At 45.8% G+C, this 17,938-nt stretch overlaps 3 protein-coding genes across 3 annotated transcripts; 2 read left to right on the forward strand and 1 right to left on the reverse strand.

Annotated features, from left to right (window-relative positions):
* Positions 1-1,641: 1,641 nt before the first annotated feature.
* F5891DRAFT_1130931 (uncharacterized protein) lies at positions 1,642-5,709 on the reverse strand (the record flags this gene model as incomplete). Its single annotated transcript, XM_041364593.1, is given in 16 exon segments — positions 1,642-1,780; positions 1,939-2,185; positions 2,272-2,356; positions 2,376-2,506; positions 2,555-2,784; positions 3,141-3,279; positions 3,332-3,517; positions 3,578-3,845; positions 3,911-3,968; positions 4,020-4,092; positions 4,337-4,427; positions 4,484-4,649; positions 4,703-4,896; positions 4,947-5,321; positions 5,376-5,569; positions 5,673-5,709. The coding sequence occupies 16 exon segments, from the start codon at positions 5,707-5,709 to the stop codon at positions 1,642-1,644; spliced, it is 2,613 nt and encodes an 870-aa protein (XP_041219975.1).
* A 512-nt stretch (positions 5,710-6,221) lies between these two features.
* Positions 6,222-6,984, forward strand: F5891DRAFT_1195237 (uncharacterized protein; the record flags this gene model as incomplete). Its single annotated transcript, XM_041368089.1, has 3 exons — positions 6,222-6,301; positions 6,370-6,540; positions 6,591-6,984. The coding sequence occupies 3 exons, from the start codon at positions 6,222-6,224 to the stop codon at positions 6,982-6,984; spliced, it is 645 nt and encodes a 214-aa protein (XP_041219976.1).
* A 4,078-nt stretch (positions 6,985-11,062) lies between these two features.
* F5891DRAFT_1195238 (uncharacterized protein) lies at positions 11,063-12,519 on the forward strand (the record flags this gene model as incomplete). The annotated part of the gene is made up of 4 exons (XM_041368090.1): positions 11,063-11,148; positions 11,202-11,330; positions 11,378-11,475; positions 11,534-12,519. 4 exons carry the CDS (start codon positions 11,063-11,065, stop codon positions 12,517-12,519), a joined length of 1,299 nt encoding a protein of 432 aa, XP_041219977.1.
* Positions 12,520-17,938: the final 5,419 nt, after the last annotated feature.

The following is a 17,938-nucleotide window of genomic DNA, read 5'->3' on the forward strand; positions in this document are numbered from 1 at the left end:
CCTTACCCTATGTTGGCACTTTTGTAGCTTACATAAGCAAGTTATCTTTTCACCAGTTACTAGTATGAGTCAGAGTACTCAGCAAGTTTTCATGATATTTCCTCTCCTCTGAGCCTTGAGCCTGGTCCAGAAACCCTTTAGGGTCAAATAGCAGCTAGGTTCTGCAAGACCCAACATTGTTCAGACTCCCCATCTGAATTGTTGTACCTACAGTGCGCTTTCCTGTGCTTAAGTGCCCTATAGTGCCAGCCATCTAGATGCATCCATCCACTGTCCACCAAGCTCTCTAGTGTGTATATTTCCAATTCCCTTATTTGCATATCGTTCCACCTATATTTTTATCATGGACCCTTACTTACATATATCTTTACATACCTTACTCGGTAGTGCTTCGGCTCCGCATGACAGCACTTAGGTACCATATATAAGCGCCAGCAGTACATACTATTACTTACCTTTTGGTTGACCCAACTTTACTTGCCACTTACTACCTAGAAAGTCACAGTAGAAATCTATTCCTTTACATCTCGCACTCTCACATCTCTTATCTTGCATCATATCATCACTTAAGCTTAGTCTCTCTCATTTCCACATACCTGCGCGCACTTTCCCACGCTTCACATAATACACGCGCACTTTCCCGTGCCTTGCGTGCACCTGCGCTTTCTCATGCTTCGCTTCAGCGCATACTTCTAGATCCTTGCTGCACTTGCTTCCCCTTTAGGGTCAAACACACTTGTTGTCTCAAGTATAGCAGACTAGGCAACACACAACCTTACAACATTTATAGATACAGTCAGGAGCCTCATTCACACCTCACAGTATTGTTGTTTCTACACTGGTAATAAGTATAACCGAGATACCAGGAAGAGGAAATACTGAATAGGCTGTGTTTAATGTTATATGAACAGGAAATAAATTAAGAAGCTTATCGTAAATCGGATCAGAAGCAGATCTATGCATCAGACCGGATCAGATCTAAGGGTCCAAAGTCTGGAAGAGAAGTGTGAATATATGAGATATGACAACAAGCAATGACGACACAGTTGGAATATCAAGATCTCAGTATTGATCTCCTGGTATCCAGTTTAATGTCAGTATCCATGAGACTCCTGAGCCCACTCCCAGGGATTGTCGTGTCACCTGTCACAGGCTGTATGCAACAATGGGTTGGAATTACATATCATCGGCATTTCCTAGTATTCTGACGTCAAGATATTGTTAAGGATAGAGCAAATCAAACCTAAGATCTGCTGGCAATGCAAATGACATCTGTCTGAAGGAGCATTTTGGATGCACAAAAGATTATCCACTGGCAGGATATAAAAGCAAGCTGTCTTCCTATCATCCCCTTCAGCTTTGTTTTGGAAGTCTCATATCACATCTCACAGATAATGTGTCTCCCCTTCATCCTCATCATTGTTACTGCTTTTAAGTTGTCAGTGTCCACACCAGTGGTTAGTGATGAAAGTAAATGTCCCACCTTCTGCAACCACCATCAAGTTTGCTGCCCTGGCACTACCACCTGTTCGTGGCAGGGTTATGTGTAACCATGGTGGACTACAGGTGTGATGGTTATGCATAGATGTTGGTTATCTCACGACATTATGCATAATGGCCTCCAGCCCAACCTCCACCCTGTCACAGTCCAAAGTTAAATCTGTGATCAGGCCCAGCCTCAGCACTGTCACCATGCAGTCCAAAGCCAGATCTGTGATCTCGATGACATGTGTATGCTTCTTTTCTTCCATTGATGGTCCCTTCATTCAGATGCCTAAATCTAGTCTGACATATCCATAGATAGATATTTAAAAAAAAAACACATTTATATACAAATTATCTAGCGGTGGTGTGAGCAGCTATACTGGCGATGACATAGGTAAGGCACTGATTTCTGTTGCTGCTGCAGTGCTGGGGGTGATGGGGGTGACCACAAACCCACTCCACATTTCCATGAACGCATCCCAAGTGTTCCTCCGAAGAACTGCTTGCCATCTCGCGTACCCTTTGATGCCTTCTGCTTCAGCAGCAGGCAATTCAACTCTCTGGTCTGCCTGTTCATCCCACCATGTAGCATGCCAAGACAAAAATTCCCTGACATACCGCATTTCCTCTAGCAGAAGTTGGACCTCCTCCATCCAGCAATTTGCGTGTGCCCTTGCTTTACACCATTCAATTTGTAATGCTGCAGGATAATTTCAAAATCATATGAATCCTGACAAAGTGAAAACTGCTCACCATCTGTGAGAACCTCTCCCGCAGCAGAAACACCATGCATCTTCCAGATCCATGAGAGCATCCGATTGCCCTCTGATTGTCCTGCCTCACCTTCTGACATGCTATGGACATGTGCTTGCTCAAAGTATCGGAAAAACCTCCTGCCAGTCATGTTCTCCAAGCGTCTCATGCAGATTTTTGAGGGTGTTCCTCACCCTGCGATATCTGTCTGCAGCCTCTATGACATTGCATTCAACCTTTCCAATTACGGCGGAAGCACACATGTTGGCTCATTGGCCACAAATATTTGTGTCCTTGAATTTATACAGGTGAGTACATAAGAGGAGATGGTGGCCGAGGTCGTCAAGTGCATTGAAGGATTGTCCTCGATGCAGTTCCCATTCAAAACGGCAGAGCCGTTCATTGCATACTGCATCCAGGGTGTGCTCCTTCAACTTGGAGGGAAGGAGTAGATTGATCTCATGTGCCTTTTCCTCAAAGGCTCTTGAATTAGAATTGCAGGTAGTTCGAATGCGTGATACCAAGGGCATATATATAAGAGCTGGACTTGACACCATTGGTCAACCTTGCGCTGCAGAGTGTTCATCCGATCCTGTATCTTTGAACGCTGAAGGTCGATGTAGCAGGGCGCTCTGGCGCAGCAGGTCAGGAGTGGCAGGAGTCCTAGCACAGTAGCAGGAGTCCTGGCTTGTAGTCGGTAGTCCTCGTGCATGTCGTAGTCTGTCCTCCATAGATAGAGCCATAGCCTCCCACTATAGAGGTTTGGCCTTGGTTCCCCTTGCAGTCCTCCCTGTTACATCGATTGAATGAGCACTGAGGGCTGAAATGTCCCATCTGAGCCTGTGTCTAAATTCCAAAGTTAATCCTACATGTTTGACAAATCAAGAACAATTTGAACTTACTGCTCTTCCTCTATTCCGATGCCCATTGAAATAAGAACAGTAGGCGATATCTCACTATGAAGAGAATGATCGACGCCACACTCGAGGTCTTCAGCCTCATTCTGGGAGAGACTCAGCCTTACAGATGCCTGTGTCATAGCTACATGATAATCGTCAGTCAAATAGTGCCTGGTATTGAAACATTGACTCACTTGTTGTAGTTGCACCAAAGGGATTTGTCATGGACATGTCCGCTTCCCACTCTTCGATAGCAATTTTCCATCGTGACACCTCCTCTGGTCTTTCTTCAATGCGAGTGTTGTCAAACTCGAGAAAATTGTGGTGGTGCTGGTCACATTCGGGTATAGTGACCTTGAGTTTTCGCAAAAGACTGACACCTAAATCACCACCATTGTCAAATGGCATTCACAACTGGTGGTAACCTAAAGACAACTCACCCAGATTGGTAAGTTTCTTCCAATTGAAGTCGCCAAAGTGATCATCAAGAGTATCACACCGAGAGCCCAGTCCCATTTCATGTGTAGCCACAGGGTTGATGTTAGCCCAGCCTCGCTCAGGAGCCTCAGCTTCGGTATGTCCCATACCTCTGATGAGATTGTGTGAATAAGTAATCTGACATGCCAAGATATGTGCTGGAAGATGGAACTTGGGGACAAGAAATGTGATAGATTTGTCGGAGCATTTGAAGTGAATATGATTAGGGTACTTGAGCATTCATTCTTGGAGATTCTTACTCCACTGGCAGGCGATGTCGTATGATACATTGAAACGAGGAGATCCTTTGCATACTGCATGGTGGAGCAAAATAGATAATCCATATTCATGTATCTGTGAATGCCATGTAAGACAAAATTGGAGCAAAGGGCCATAAATACGCACTTTTCCCCCTTCTGAAGGTCTCCAACGGCGCATGGTCGTTTAAAGTTATGACGCTGTAGGGATTCATTTCTGGCTGGGCTGGTAGAGACTGTTTTTACCTTACCTTATGTTGGCACTTTTGTAGCTTACATAATCAAGTTATCTTTTCACCAGTTACCAGTATGAGTCTGAGAGATCAGCAAGTTTTCACAATATTTCCTCTCCTCTGAGCCTTGAGCCTGGTCCAGAAACCCTTTAGGGTCAAATAGCAGCTAGGTTCTGCAAGACCCAACATTGTTCAGACTCCCCATCTGAATTGTTGTACCTTCAACACGCACAATCAACTGTTCTGGCACCCGTTGCTGCAAGACCACGGGAGTTCTTCATCTCTGCTAGGTTCACAGCATTGTGATTTATACATGTACTTTTCTACTTCAAAAATTAGCATCTACATTGACTCTGATTCCAAAGAAACTGGTAAACACCTCCTGCGGCTGCTTGCTGACTTCATTAAGGAAGGTCTTGTATCTCTTCTCTTCCATGAAGTATGACCATCCATTGCTCAGACCTGGATCAACTGTGTAAGAGGAAATGTTCTTCCGCGCTAAGCAAAAGTTCGCATCGATTGCCACAAAAATTCCATAAAGCCACCTATTGGCACAGAACTAAGTCAAACAGCATACAATGAGGTTAATTCAACGAACCTTTTTTCAGGAGTTGTATCCTCCCAGCCCTGCGGTAAATTTTTGCTGGGCTGGGGACAAGCAGGGCAGAGGACAGCACAAGAACCAGGTTGAGTGGCATCAATACCTCCAATATCATGCCCACAACCAAATCGTTTGAGCAGTGTCAAGTTCCACCATTCTTTGATCATTTGAAGCAGTGCTTCATAGCGATCCTGAATGTGTGTGAGTTTTTCAGCCTCCACTGAAATAAATGCTCACTTACCTTGGGATGATTGACGCCAGAGTTATCAGATAGCCGTGACAGTGTTTGCCAGCATTCAAAGGCCAATGCCTTTGATTCAAATGTGAGAATATGGAAGTGGTAAAGGAGCCGAAAAGTTCCAGCAGTTTTAGGATTAAGGGATGTTGCTGGAAACCACTGGACACAGAGGAGCTGAGTTGTTAGTGATTGAGCTGTCTCGCATCCACAGAAGTCCACTGCAACTGAATGTACGCCATTGGTATCGAGAACAACAAAGTCATTATGAAATGCTGTTGACACTGGGTTGTAACAGTGTTCTCCCACATGATGGCTAAGCTGAATTCTGAGACTGAGGGATTTGAGGCTAGTGTTCTCGAAGTGCTCATCAATCCAGTGCTAGAGTGAGTTTATTTAAGTGACAAATTCACAAATTTGAACAAAGAAACCAACCTGAAGTCTATGTAATGGACTTTCCTGATGTCTCACCAATGTGCATCCTTTGCAATACAAAGCTGTGCCAAAACAATCCCAACATCGGTAGTCTGGATATTCCTGGCATCCATCGCGGCCCTTGCAGATTTGATCGAAAATGTAATTGCCATGTCCATCCAACCGGAGAAGTTCGAGAAGAAAGTTTTCGCGTTCTGGAACCCAAAGTAAAAGAGGATTATCCTGACAAGTGGTGTCAGTACAATAACCATTGAACAGTAGTATATGGGGCAGCTTACACCAGCTGTGCGTTTTCACTTTGTGGGTTCACAAGTTGTATCAGCGATGTGGTCATCATAGATAGTATATGCAGCATTGAAGTCATCATCAACATTGAATTTGGGTTCTACAGGTTGGGTTTGTGAAGAAACTTCAAGTTGGAGGCCAGTAGTGATGCTATGACTTGTTTGCAAGCACATATAATCAATTTGCATTGTGAGACGACCAGGTCCTGTGATTGTGTGGGACTGAACTTTGTGGTGAAGAAGTTGAGTACCGTCTATCTGCTTATCTAGTCATAATTGTCAAGCTCATTGGCGAGCAGTGTCCTGTACAGCGTGATGCGCTTGGTTAAGGTCATACCATGCTTTTGTGAGTTTGTTATGTTCACGTTTACGCTTGCCGTTGTCCACCATAGTGTTGATTCTGTTGAATGACTAGGACAATTAGTATTATAATAGCAGTGCTTGAGCATGGGTTTTGGTCCGACTGGATACTGGTTCTATTGGCAGTAGTTTTTCTTCCTTCTTTTCAACCAACTCAATAACTATAGTATACCGCAGTACTACCAACCACAGTCAAGGCATTATGGCCCATCCCATCATTCATAAAACTCCCAAGGCAAAATTAGCCGCTGCTCATGAAAAGTGCCAATGTCATTATGCCAAGTATGTCATATCTTATATGAATTGTTTCCAATCGTTCCTGACTCACAGGCTTGTCCCAAAAGAAACAGAGAACTTATTCTCAAAAGACGGAGGGATCTTCACAGTCCCAAGCGTGACATGAAGGAATCACAAATGATCTTGAAAGCTATTTCTAAAGGCCTGCATGGCTCTACCAGTGATGAGGACTCTGAGTCCGAGTCTGAACCTGATGAAGAGAATTCTTCTGATGATGTTGACCTGTATGTCCCTTTTTATATAAATAGGAACATAGGATGCTTATATTCAACAGATCCGATCTCACACAATATTTGTTCGCTCTCAAGATCATCAAGGATGAAATGTTGGCATTGACAGATGATCCTTGTGCCTTCGTTCAAGGTGTCTTCCAAGAGTACATTAAGACCTTGAATAGCAGCGCTAAAGGTGATGTCACCATCCTTGAAACACCAATGGCCACAGTTCAGGGCTTACTGAATCACATCATTCCCATTCAAGACCAGATTCTTAATTTCTGTGGAATTTCACCTGAGTGGCGAGCGGCTGACTCTGTGTCTCATTTTCTCAGGACTATTCTTGCATATCTAGAGGATATCCTATGTATTTTGACATTTGATGGACTGACAGAGCTTGCATTGGCCCACTCAATGGGAGAGTTTATGTACCAGAAAGGCATTAAAATTTGATGGTGATCTCAACCACCTGCTTGTACATATATATATTTTTGTTTTGGACTTCTTCCAGTTAGAAATTCAAGTGTCCAGTGTATTGTGTACATATAGCTGCGGTAATGATACATGGTTCAGTTTTTCAATGCTACTATGGTAATCAGAACTTGGTGGGATAATGAGTTCAGGCTCCGATAATTAGTAACCGTTGCAGAACCTTATGTCCATTATTCCTGTCAAAGCCCACATTACGGAAAAAACACCAATCAGGTCAGGCTGCTATCAGTAAGTAGTATGTTCCCATCTTATGACATGTCACTGATAAAGGAATGCCAGCGGCTACCATCAGATGCCTGGATCTCAATGGACATCTGCCGAGCAAAAGTTATACTTGCAAGGTTTATATAGTGATTTCCTGAAAGTGCAGGCCCAAGGGACTGTGTCGGCCTTCTGGCTGGGGGTTTATCTCACTTTGTTTGAAAGATAGCCCTCAATCAATTATGTATTTCCAGACACGTCAATGCATGGGTTTCTAACAGAGGAACAAAATACACTATTGGGGACAGCTATAGATAAAAGATGTCAGGTGCGAGTAGCAAATTCATATGCATAATTGTATCATATATTCAAGTTCAAGAACAGCAAATCAGGACCTGGTTCAATTATAGATCGCAATGTAGTGGACGCACTGTAGAGAATCATGCCTCTCATGGCATGATATGGCACTTTTCACTAAGGAGTACTTAGCACAAACTTGCAGCACCATCCGGTGTGCTATCCACAGCTAATCCTATATGACGCGCAGCTTTCCCGCGCAACACGCGCCATGCGCGCACCATTCCCGCGCTTGCGCGCCCTATGGCGCCAGCCATCCAGATGCATCTATCCACTGTCCACCAAGCTCCCTAGTGCGTATATTTCTATTTCCTTTATTAGCATAGTGTTCCATCTTTATTTTTATCATGTTTTCTCACTCATATATATATTTACATACCTACTCGGTAGCGCTTCGGCTCCGCATGACCGCGCTTAGGCGCGCTATATAAGCGCCAGCAGTACATACTATTACTCACCATTCACTACTTACTTTTTCCCTTTAACTTACTAGTTATCACCCACTATTTACTTAGCAGTACATAGTAGAAGTCTATTTGTCTACACTTTGCATCTCTCTTTTCTATTATTGCATCATATTATTGCATAAGTTTAGTCTCTCTTATTTCCGCTTACGCGCGCGCGCTTTCCCGCGCTTCGCGCTAATACGCGCGCGCGTTCCCGCGCCTTCGTACCTTGCGCGCACCTGCGCTTTCTCGCGCTTCGCGGTCCTGCGCATACCCCTAGATCTTTGCTGTACTCACTTCCCCTTTAGGGTCGAACGCACTTGCCATCTCAAGTATCGCAGACTAGGCAACGCGCGACCTTACAACTATTTACAGATACAGTCAGGAGCCTCATTTGTTCCTCTCAGTATTGTTGTTTCTACAGCGCTGTAGAGACTTGTGCATCTCATGGTCTGATATGACAGTTCTCACTAGGGAGTACATAGCACGAACTTGTAGTGTCACTCTGTGCGCTACCTGCAGCTATCCCTATATGAGGCGCAGCTTTCCCGCGCACCCTTCCCACGCTTCACGATGTATATGCATGTGCGCGTTCCTGCACTTGAGTGCCCTATAGCGCCAGCCATCCAGATGCATCCATCCACTGTCCTCCAAGTTCTCTAGTGCATATATTTCCATTTCTCTCATTTGTATATTGTTCCACCTTATTTTTATCATGGACCCTTACTTATATATATATCTTTACATACCTTACTTGGTAGCACTTCGGCTCTGCATTACAGCGCTTAGGCGCACTATATAAGCGCCAGCAGTAGATACTACTTGACACTTTTTTTCACTGGACTTTCCACTTTACTTTACTTTCCACCCACTATCTACCTAGAAGAACATAGTAGAAATCTATTTGTCTACACTTTGCACCTCTCTTCTCTTATCTTGCATCATATTATCACTTAAGTCTAACCTCTCTATTGTTTCCGCATACACGTGCGTGTTCCCATGCCTTGCACACACCTGCGCTTTCTCGTGCCTCGCTTCAGCACTGTAGAAACAACAATACAGAGAGGAACAAAAGATGCTCCTAACTGTATCTAAAAATGTTGTAAGGTCGCGCATTGCCTAGTCTGCGTTACCTGAGGAGACAAGTGCGTTCAACCCTAGGGGAAGCAAGTGCAGCAAGGATCTAGAAGTGTGCGCTGAAGCGAAGCGTGGGAACACGCGCGCGTATTAGCGCGAAGCGCGGGAAAGCGCGCGCGCGTATGCGGAAATGATAGAGACTAAGCTTAAGTGATGATATAATGCAAGATAAGAGATGTGAGTGCGAGATGTAAAGGAATAGAGATCTACTATGTTCTGCTAAGTAGTAAGTAAGTAGTAATAGGTAAATGGGAGGTAAAGTAAGGTAAGGTGAAAAGTAAGTGAGTAATAGTATGTACTGCTGGCGCTTATATAGCGCGCCTAAGCGCGGTCATGCGGAGCCGAAGCGTTACCGAGTAGGTATGTAAGGATATATATGGGTGAGAGTCCATGATAAAAATAAAGGTGGAATACTATGCTAATAAAGGAAATGGAAATATATGCACTAGGGAGCTTGGTGGACAGTGGATGGATACATCTGGATGGCTGGCGCTATAGGGCGCGCAAGCGCGGGAATGGTGTGCGCATGGTGCGCGTTGCGCGGGGAAGCTGCGCCTCATATAGGAATTGCTGTGGACAGTACACAGAGTGGTGCTGCGAGTTGGTGCTGTATACTCCCTTAGTGGAAACTGCCATATCACGCCATGAGAGGCATGATTCTCTACAGCGCGTACCTCTAGATCTTTGCTGCACTCGCTTCCCCTTTAGGGTCAAACGCACTTGCTGTCTCAAGTATAGCAGACTAGGCAATGCACGACCTAAAACATTTACAGATACAGCCAGGAGCCTTGTTTGCGCCTCACAGTATTGTTGTTTCTACAGCGCCTCAGTCAATCAAATTACAAAATCAACTCATAAGATGATGGGAAACAAAGTGAAGGGGACTCAGGTTCACAGCGCTGCCGAAATCTTTTCCAAAACAGGTTTCGCGACCGATGTCCGAGATCAGCTGGAGGAGGCTATTGCTTCAGGCTCCATTGTTACAAAGGGCGAAAGGCTTAACACTTTAAAAAAGCTTACAAAAGAGGCATACGAGGGTGCACATCCTGAGATGAAAGCATTATGCTTGGCAAAAGTGCAGGAAGAACATGAGACAAAAGCTAGTGAACTGCTCAAGCCAAGAGTGCGATGTAGAAACAACAATACTGCAAGGTGCGAACGAGGCTCCTGACTGTATCTGTAAATGTTGTAGGTCGTGCATTGCCTAGTCTGCTATACTTGAGAAGACAAGTGCATTGGACCCTAAAGGGGAAGTGAGTGCAGCAAGGATATAGAAGTGTGCGCTAAAGCGAAGCGCGAGAAAGCGCAGGTGCACGCAAGGCACAAAGGCACGGGAACACGCACGCGTGATGTGCGAAGTGCAGGAAAGTGCACGCAGGTATGCAGAAATGAGAGAGACTAAGCTTAAGTGATGATATAATGTAAGACAAGAGATGAGAGTGCAAAGTGTCAAGGAATAGATTTCTACTGCAACTTTCTAGGTAGTAAGTAGTAGGTAAAGTTGGGTGAAGTCAAGTCAAAGTGGTAAGTGAGGAGTTGGTAAAGTAATGCTGGCGCTTATATACGGTACCTAAGCTCTGTCATGCAGAGCTGAAGCGCTACTGAGTAAGGTCTAGTATGTAAAGATATATATAAGTAAGGGTCCATGATAAAAATAAAGGTGGAATGATATGCTAATAAGAGAAATGGAAATATACGCACTAGAGAGCTTGGTGGAGAGTGGATGGATGCTTCTGGATGGCTGGCGCTATAGGGCGCTCAAGCACGGGAATGCGCGTGTGCATATACATCGTGAAGCACGGGAAGTGTGTGCGCATGGCGCACATTGTGCGGGAAAGCTGCGCCTCATATAGGGATAGCTGCGGATAGCACACAGAATGATCCTGCAAGTTTGTGCAATGTACTCCCTAGTGAAAACTGCCATATCAAGCAATGAGAGGCATGAGTCTCTACAGCGAGAGCGGACAAACGCAGAACTAGCTAAGTTCATTGGCTTCATCTACTTTGAGAAGTGTTTGGCTCATAGTTACCAAATAGGACACTGGAAGAATGCACTGGTCCCATCGCACACTTCTTGCAAGCCGTCCATGAGATGACTGGCTTCCACTGGACTATTCTGGGTGCTGGACCTGACCCTCAGTATGATAGCGATATCAATGTCATGAGGTGAACACAGTTTTGCACCACACATACTACCTACTGAAATTTCAAAGTTACCATACAGGAACCAACAAGTACGGGCAGAACTGGAAGCAGGCCACTCCCGATTTTGATGATAAGCACCTCAAGCCATATGTTGCCTTCATTTTGAGTCTTTTTCATAAGTCACCAAGCTGCTTTTCCCTTATACGTGGACTTACACAATGAAGCGGAACACATCAGGAAGACATGTGCAATTGACTATGTCCTCCCAACCCCCTCATCGACTCTTGGAACTGAAGCCAACCCAGTGGCTGGGGAGTCGCAGTCTTCTAATGCCACCCAAAACCTTCCATCAACCTTGGCATTAACAGGTCCACCACACCTGCTTCCTGGTACTGCTCAAACACCTATCCCTGACATTGGAAACATGCATCCACCTCCTGCTACTAATTGGTACCCAACTCAGCATCCAGATGAGCTTATTTCCTGGGACAATGGATATGATTTCAGCGGATCAGGGGACTTTGGAATACCGGGCTTCCAGAACCCCTCTGAGGCCAGCACTATGAACGTATCAATGCCATCATCAAGTCTATCTGCTTGTTTAGACTCACCATCGATTTTGCCCACCTCTTTGCACCTTTACCCACAGCTCTTTGCTACTAGCTTCGCATTATCAACTCCTCCCTCTGACTCTCTGGCACCCTTCTTCACCCCACCCATGTTTACCTTCCCTACACTCCCAGCCCCCATACCAACACCTGATTCTTCCACTTCAGCTCCCGTTTTATCTACCACAATTGATGTGCTAGTCAGTCACGGTGGCACTGCGGTGTCTGGACAGAGTCTCCCTAACCTTGTAGACATTGCAGAAAACAACTCTGTAGATGCAAGTATCAAAGTGTTAGATACCTTGGGTATGGGAACGCCTGATGCCACTGCAGTAGTAGAAGTAGAAGCAACTCGAGTCAACTCGAACAATATCATTACCTCTTCCAAACCCAAGGGCCGTCCTACCAGAGGCAAGCACGTGCAACAGGTCCCCGCAGACTCAGAAACACCCAACGACTCGAACAGCACCCAGCCTGTCAGGAAAACTGGATGTGTTCAAATGGAGACTACTCGATTGACGCAGGCCAACAACATTGGCCAAAATCTCAAGCATCCACAACATACCAAGCCCCAGAGTGAGCGTCCTAAGAAAAAGTACTAAGTGTCTTTTTTCTACCTTTGCCCCAGCTCATGTATTGCATGCAGGAAAGCAACATAGTTGCATCGCAATTGGTGGAATCGTTTTCTTGGCAGAACACGTATATACCTTAATCTTTCTTGAATGCATGTACTTAATAGATAACATTGTGAACATGCTTTTTTCAACTGTTAACTTGTTCGTCATGTAAGGAATAAATCAGGCAATGCAAAACATGTAAAACAGACATGCGAGATATATTACAAGCAACAATTGCCGCAACGAACACCAAAAGACTACACTAGTGACTATAGAAGTGAGGACTTGGTAAAAATTGTGCTTGATCAAGAAAGACTATGCTATAGTGACTATATATAAGTGTATCACTAGGGGACTTAGTAGAAATCACGCTCAATTGAAGGACTTAGTGAAATATCCTTTGGCAAGATCTAGATAAAGATCCAGCAAGGCTCAATTGAGCAAGAAGCAGAGAGGGAAGCCAGGAATGGATATGAAGCAGTAGATTTACGATTTGGATGGCCAGATTTAGGCGCAGATAACCAGTGGAAGGCACTCGACACCATTATGCATAAAGGCATCGACAATCGAGGGATTAGCATCAACCATGCATAATGGCAGTATCTGTTACTAGCCTTGGTTATGCATAATTATGACAGTGTATCCTGGCACTACATGCCAGGAAATAGTCAGTGACTGGTGGGTGAGTATGAATAGTTTTCATCTACCTCCATCATGGTGGCTTACCGGTGTAGAAACAACAATACAGAGAGGAACAAATGAAGCTCCTAACTGTATCTAAAAAATGTTGTAGGTCATGCGTTGCCTAGTCTGCTATGCTTGAGGTGGCAAGCGTGTTCGACCCTTAAGGGGAAGCAAGTGCAGCAAGGATCTAGAAGTGTGCACTGAAGCGAAGCATGAGAAAGCACAGGTGCACGCAAGGCGCGGGAACGCGCGCGTGTATTAGCGCGAAGCGCGGGAAAGTGCGCGCGTATGCAGAAATAATAGAGAAGTTAGACTCAAGTGCTAATATGATGCAATATAAGAGAAGAGAGATGCGAAGTGTAGACAAATAGACTTCTACTATGTTCTGCTAAGTAAAATGGTGGGTGGTAACTAGTAAGTTAAAGGGAAAGTCAGTGAAAAGTAAGTGAAAAAAACTCCCTCTCGTAGTATGTACTGCTGGCGCTTATATAGCGCGCCTAAGCGCGGTCATGCAGAGCTGAAGCGCTACCGAGTAGGTATGTAAAGATATATATAAGTAAGGGTCCATTATAAAAATAAAGGTGGAATGATATGCTAATAAAAGAAATGGAAATATACGCACTAGAGGGCTTGGTGGACAGTGGATGGATGCTTCTGGATGGCTGGCGCTATAGAGTGCTCAAGCACGGGAACGCGCGCGCATACATCGTGAAGCGCGGGAATGGCGCGTGTTGCGCGGGAAAGCTGCGCCTCATAGTGGAATATCTGTGGATAATCGCCCCTTGGACCAGCACCAAGTGGCACCCCGACTAGGACCCCGGAAAGCAAAACTTCCAACATCGCGCTCACCAGCGCACTCGACGCCTCTAGGCGCCAATACTCCTTACTCAAAACAGTTCCCTTTGATACATAGTCCCTACTAGCCTCACTTTTAATACTTCTCATAAAAAAACTCGCTGCATAAGATGCCAGTGGACGTCCAAGTAGACTCCATCACTGCGCGGACAAGCTCAAGAAACAAAGAAAACATGCTCCTTAGACCTTCGAATAGATCAATTCCCGAACTAATAAGTAATCCAACCACCCCCTTGAAAGTAACAGATGCAGCAACAGCGAGAGCCGAACTAGTCAGTAAAGGCATGCTGATCCCAGCAGCAGGTGCCTCCATAGAAGACCTGACGAACGCACTCTTCGAATTCACCATTAACACTCCAGGATTCACCCAATTGCAATGAGACATGCTAAGAGCAATTGCTATCCTACTCGGACTCGCCGATTACGAATTGAAAGCCAAGAAGATCGCAGAAATAACCTCCTTCCATCTGGTAGGAACCATTGAATGACTCGAGAAGGTAGTCGACTCCTTCACAGCAATTCCACCTCAATTAGCTGCAATGGCCACTGCTACGGAAATGCTAAAGAAAAACGCTGACGATATCACACAACTCAGGACTATGATGGCGGAAACCGACTTAACACGCCTTCCATCCAACCCACCAGCCAACTCACGTTCCTATAGCTCAGTCATCCAACAAAACGCTCCAATCCCTGCCCCAGTCTCAGCAGCACTACTAAGGGCAGCTATCAAAGACCGCCAAATACTACTTGAACCCATCGTCGGCGGCTCAATCTTCGAACCCAATGAAAACCCTGCAGACATCGCCAAGAAATTCCAACAGACATTATCAACAATTCAATCAAACAATTCCCCCGATCTTCAAATCAAGGCCACGACTCGTTTACGAAACAGAGGCCTCATCATAGAACTAACTACGGCAGAAGCTGCTAACTGGATCCGCTCACCGGAAAACAAGGTAAAACTCACCGAAAAGCTTGACTCACAGTTCTCTATCAAAACACGCAGATTCTCCATCATTGTCCCTTTCCTCTCGGTCACCGCAGATGTTGAAAACGGACCCTGTCTACGCGCGATCGAAATGGAAAACAGCCTTTTGACAGGCTCTATTGAAGCAGCAGGTTGGATCAAGCCAAAGAACCGGAGGGCTACAGACCAAAGAGTGGCACACGCTATCTTCCACTTCTCCGACCCCACAGCAGCTAACTCTACTCTATGCGATGGCATCTACATCAACCAAGAAAAACTATACCCACGCAAAGACAAATGTGAACCGGTCCACTGCGTCAAATGTCAACTTTGGGGTCATGTAGCTAAGGACTGCAACGCGCCGAAAGACGTTTGCGGCACTTGCGGTAAGAATCACCGGACTGACACCTGCAACGCCTACCGCACCTTCTTCTGCGTCAGCTGCAACTCACAAGACCATGCAAGCTGGAATCGAAACTGTCCAGAGTTTGAGAACCGTTGCGCAGGAATTGACGCTAAGCTCCCAGAAAACTCTATGCCTTACTTCCCCACTGATGAGGACTGGATGCAGGTCATGTTACCCCCGAAACCTGCTCCCTACCGAAAGCCAGCTGAGCAGCCCATCATCGAACAAAGGCCGACATTCCGACAGACAAACCTCACCTTCAAAACCAACCCAACGACTGACAACAGAAGATTCTATGGAAGGCCCTCGAGAGGCACACCTGGCTACCACGGACACTCTCGCCCACGCACCTTTACACCAACCAGCTCGAACTCCATCCCAATCCCAATGGGGCGGGGTTTGAATTATCCCGCTCCACCAACCCAACAGCCCCCGACGCCCCCAACCTCCAATGAACGCGGAACCGCAAAGCCCACACCCCCTCAACACCCGCCCATGTCACCCTCACCCTCCTCCCAAAGCACCTCAAACTCCTCAAACCCACGGACCCCTACCCCCCCTCATGTATGAACAATGGAACGACTCAACGACCACCTTACGTGTATGGCAGCAAAATCTCAACACTTCCCTCATAGCGCAGCACTCTCTTCTCAATGGTCCCATCGCCAACAAATGGGACGTTATTGCGCTACAAGAACCACACATTAACCATATGAAAAACACTATATCATCACCCTACTTCCACGCTGTTTACCCAACCACTCGCTTCACTGCCCCAGAAACTACTTCATGTGCCGTTACTCTCGTCTCCAAATCGTTTGACACAAACTCATGGCAACAAATCCCCTTCCCATCTCCTGACGTCGTAGTCATCCAATTCCTTGGACCATTCGGCCGCTGTACAATGTTCAATATCTATAACGACTGCACTCGAATGAAAACCCAAGAAGCCTTATCGACATTCCTCGAACGCGAGATCACCCGAATCCGACCCTCAGCAGGCGATCATATGATCTGGCTGGGAGACTTCAATAGACATCACCCTCTGTGGGACGAAGACCGAAACACACAACTATTCACCAACCATTATCTTAATGCAGCACAACCACTCCTTGATCTTATAGCGGACTACAGAATGATCATGATGTTACCAAAAGGTTTGCCAACACTTCAATTCTCCAGTTCGAAGAACTGGACTCGCCTGGACAATGTATTTTGCACTGACCACACAGGAGAATCATTCATTAGTTGTACTACCAATCCCGCGCTACGAGGTCCAGCCACAGATCACGTTCCTATCCTCAGCATACTCGAGCTCACAATCCCTCAAGCCACGACAGAAACCAAGCACAATTTCCGCGAAGCTGACTGGGAGGAGTTTAAGAGCAAATTAGAACTTGAGCTGGCTAAGATCCCACCTGCCCAACCCTTAGCAACCATTGATGAATTTCAAACAGCGGCCCGCAATCTCACGACAACCATTCAAGCCACCATCGAACAGGTCATCCCGACATCCAAACCGAACCCCCACTCGAAAAGGTGGTGGACAAGAGAACTGACCATGATGAGGAGAGAAGTCGCGAAACTCAGTCACCTGTCGTATCGCAATAGAAGTCATGCTAACCACTACAGTCACGAGGAACATCGCATCAAGCGGAACCAGTACACGGAGGCCATCAAGAAGGTTAAGAAAGACCATTGGACGGATTGGCTCAAGAACTTAACAGGTAACGAAATCTGGACTGCTAACAAGTATCTTACAGCGTCGGCTGGTGACGGCGGACTCTCGAAAATCCCCACACTCAAACATTCAGAGAGTGGTACAGCAGATACCAATGAAGAAAAAAGTGCAGCTCTTGCGAAAGCTTTCTTCCCCCCACCACCGGCAGCGTCTTCAGTATCTGAAGACTATAATTATCCAGCAGTGGTCCCGACCCCAGCACTTCTAACTTCTGATCAACTTCAACGAAGTATATTAAAGTTAAGCCCATACAAGGCTCCAGGCCCTGATGGGATTTGTAATGTGGTATTCATTCGTTGCGCTGACCTCTTGCGTCCCTTTCTACTCCATCTATTTAGGGCAGTATTCTCACTCAACACATATTACGATCCATGGCGCGACTTCACGACAGTAGTATTACGCAAACCAGGTAAACCGGACTACACTGTCACCAAGGCCTACAGACCAATTGCGCTCCTCAATACAACCTGCAAGCTTCTGACCGCCATTGTAGCTGACCAGATGACTTATCTCCTAGAGCACCACGAACTTCTCCCCAGCACCCACTTTGGCGGACAACCTGGTCGGTCTACCACGGACTCCCTCCACCTCTTAGAAGCGACAATCAAGGACGCCTGGCGTCAAGGTAAAGTAGTATCAGCACTATTTCTCGACATCAAAGGAGCCTTCCCCAACGCCATAACAGACCGTCTGTTACACAATATGCACACATGACGGCTACCTGAATCTCTAGTCTTATTCACGGAAC

Source organism: Suillus fuscotomentosus (genome assembly GCF_016647785.1).
Source record: "Suillus fuscotomentosus strain FC203 chromosome Unknown F5891scaffold_80, whole genome shotgun sequence".
NCBI lineage: Eukaryota > Fungi > Basidiomycota > Agaricomycetes > Boletales > Suillaceae > Suillus > Suillus fuscotomentosus.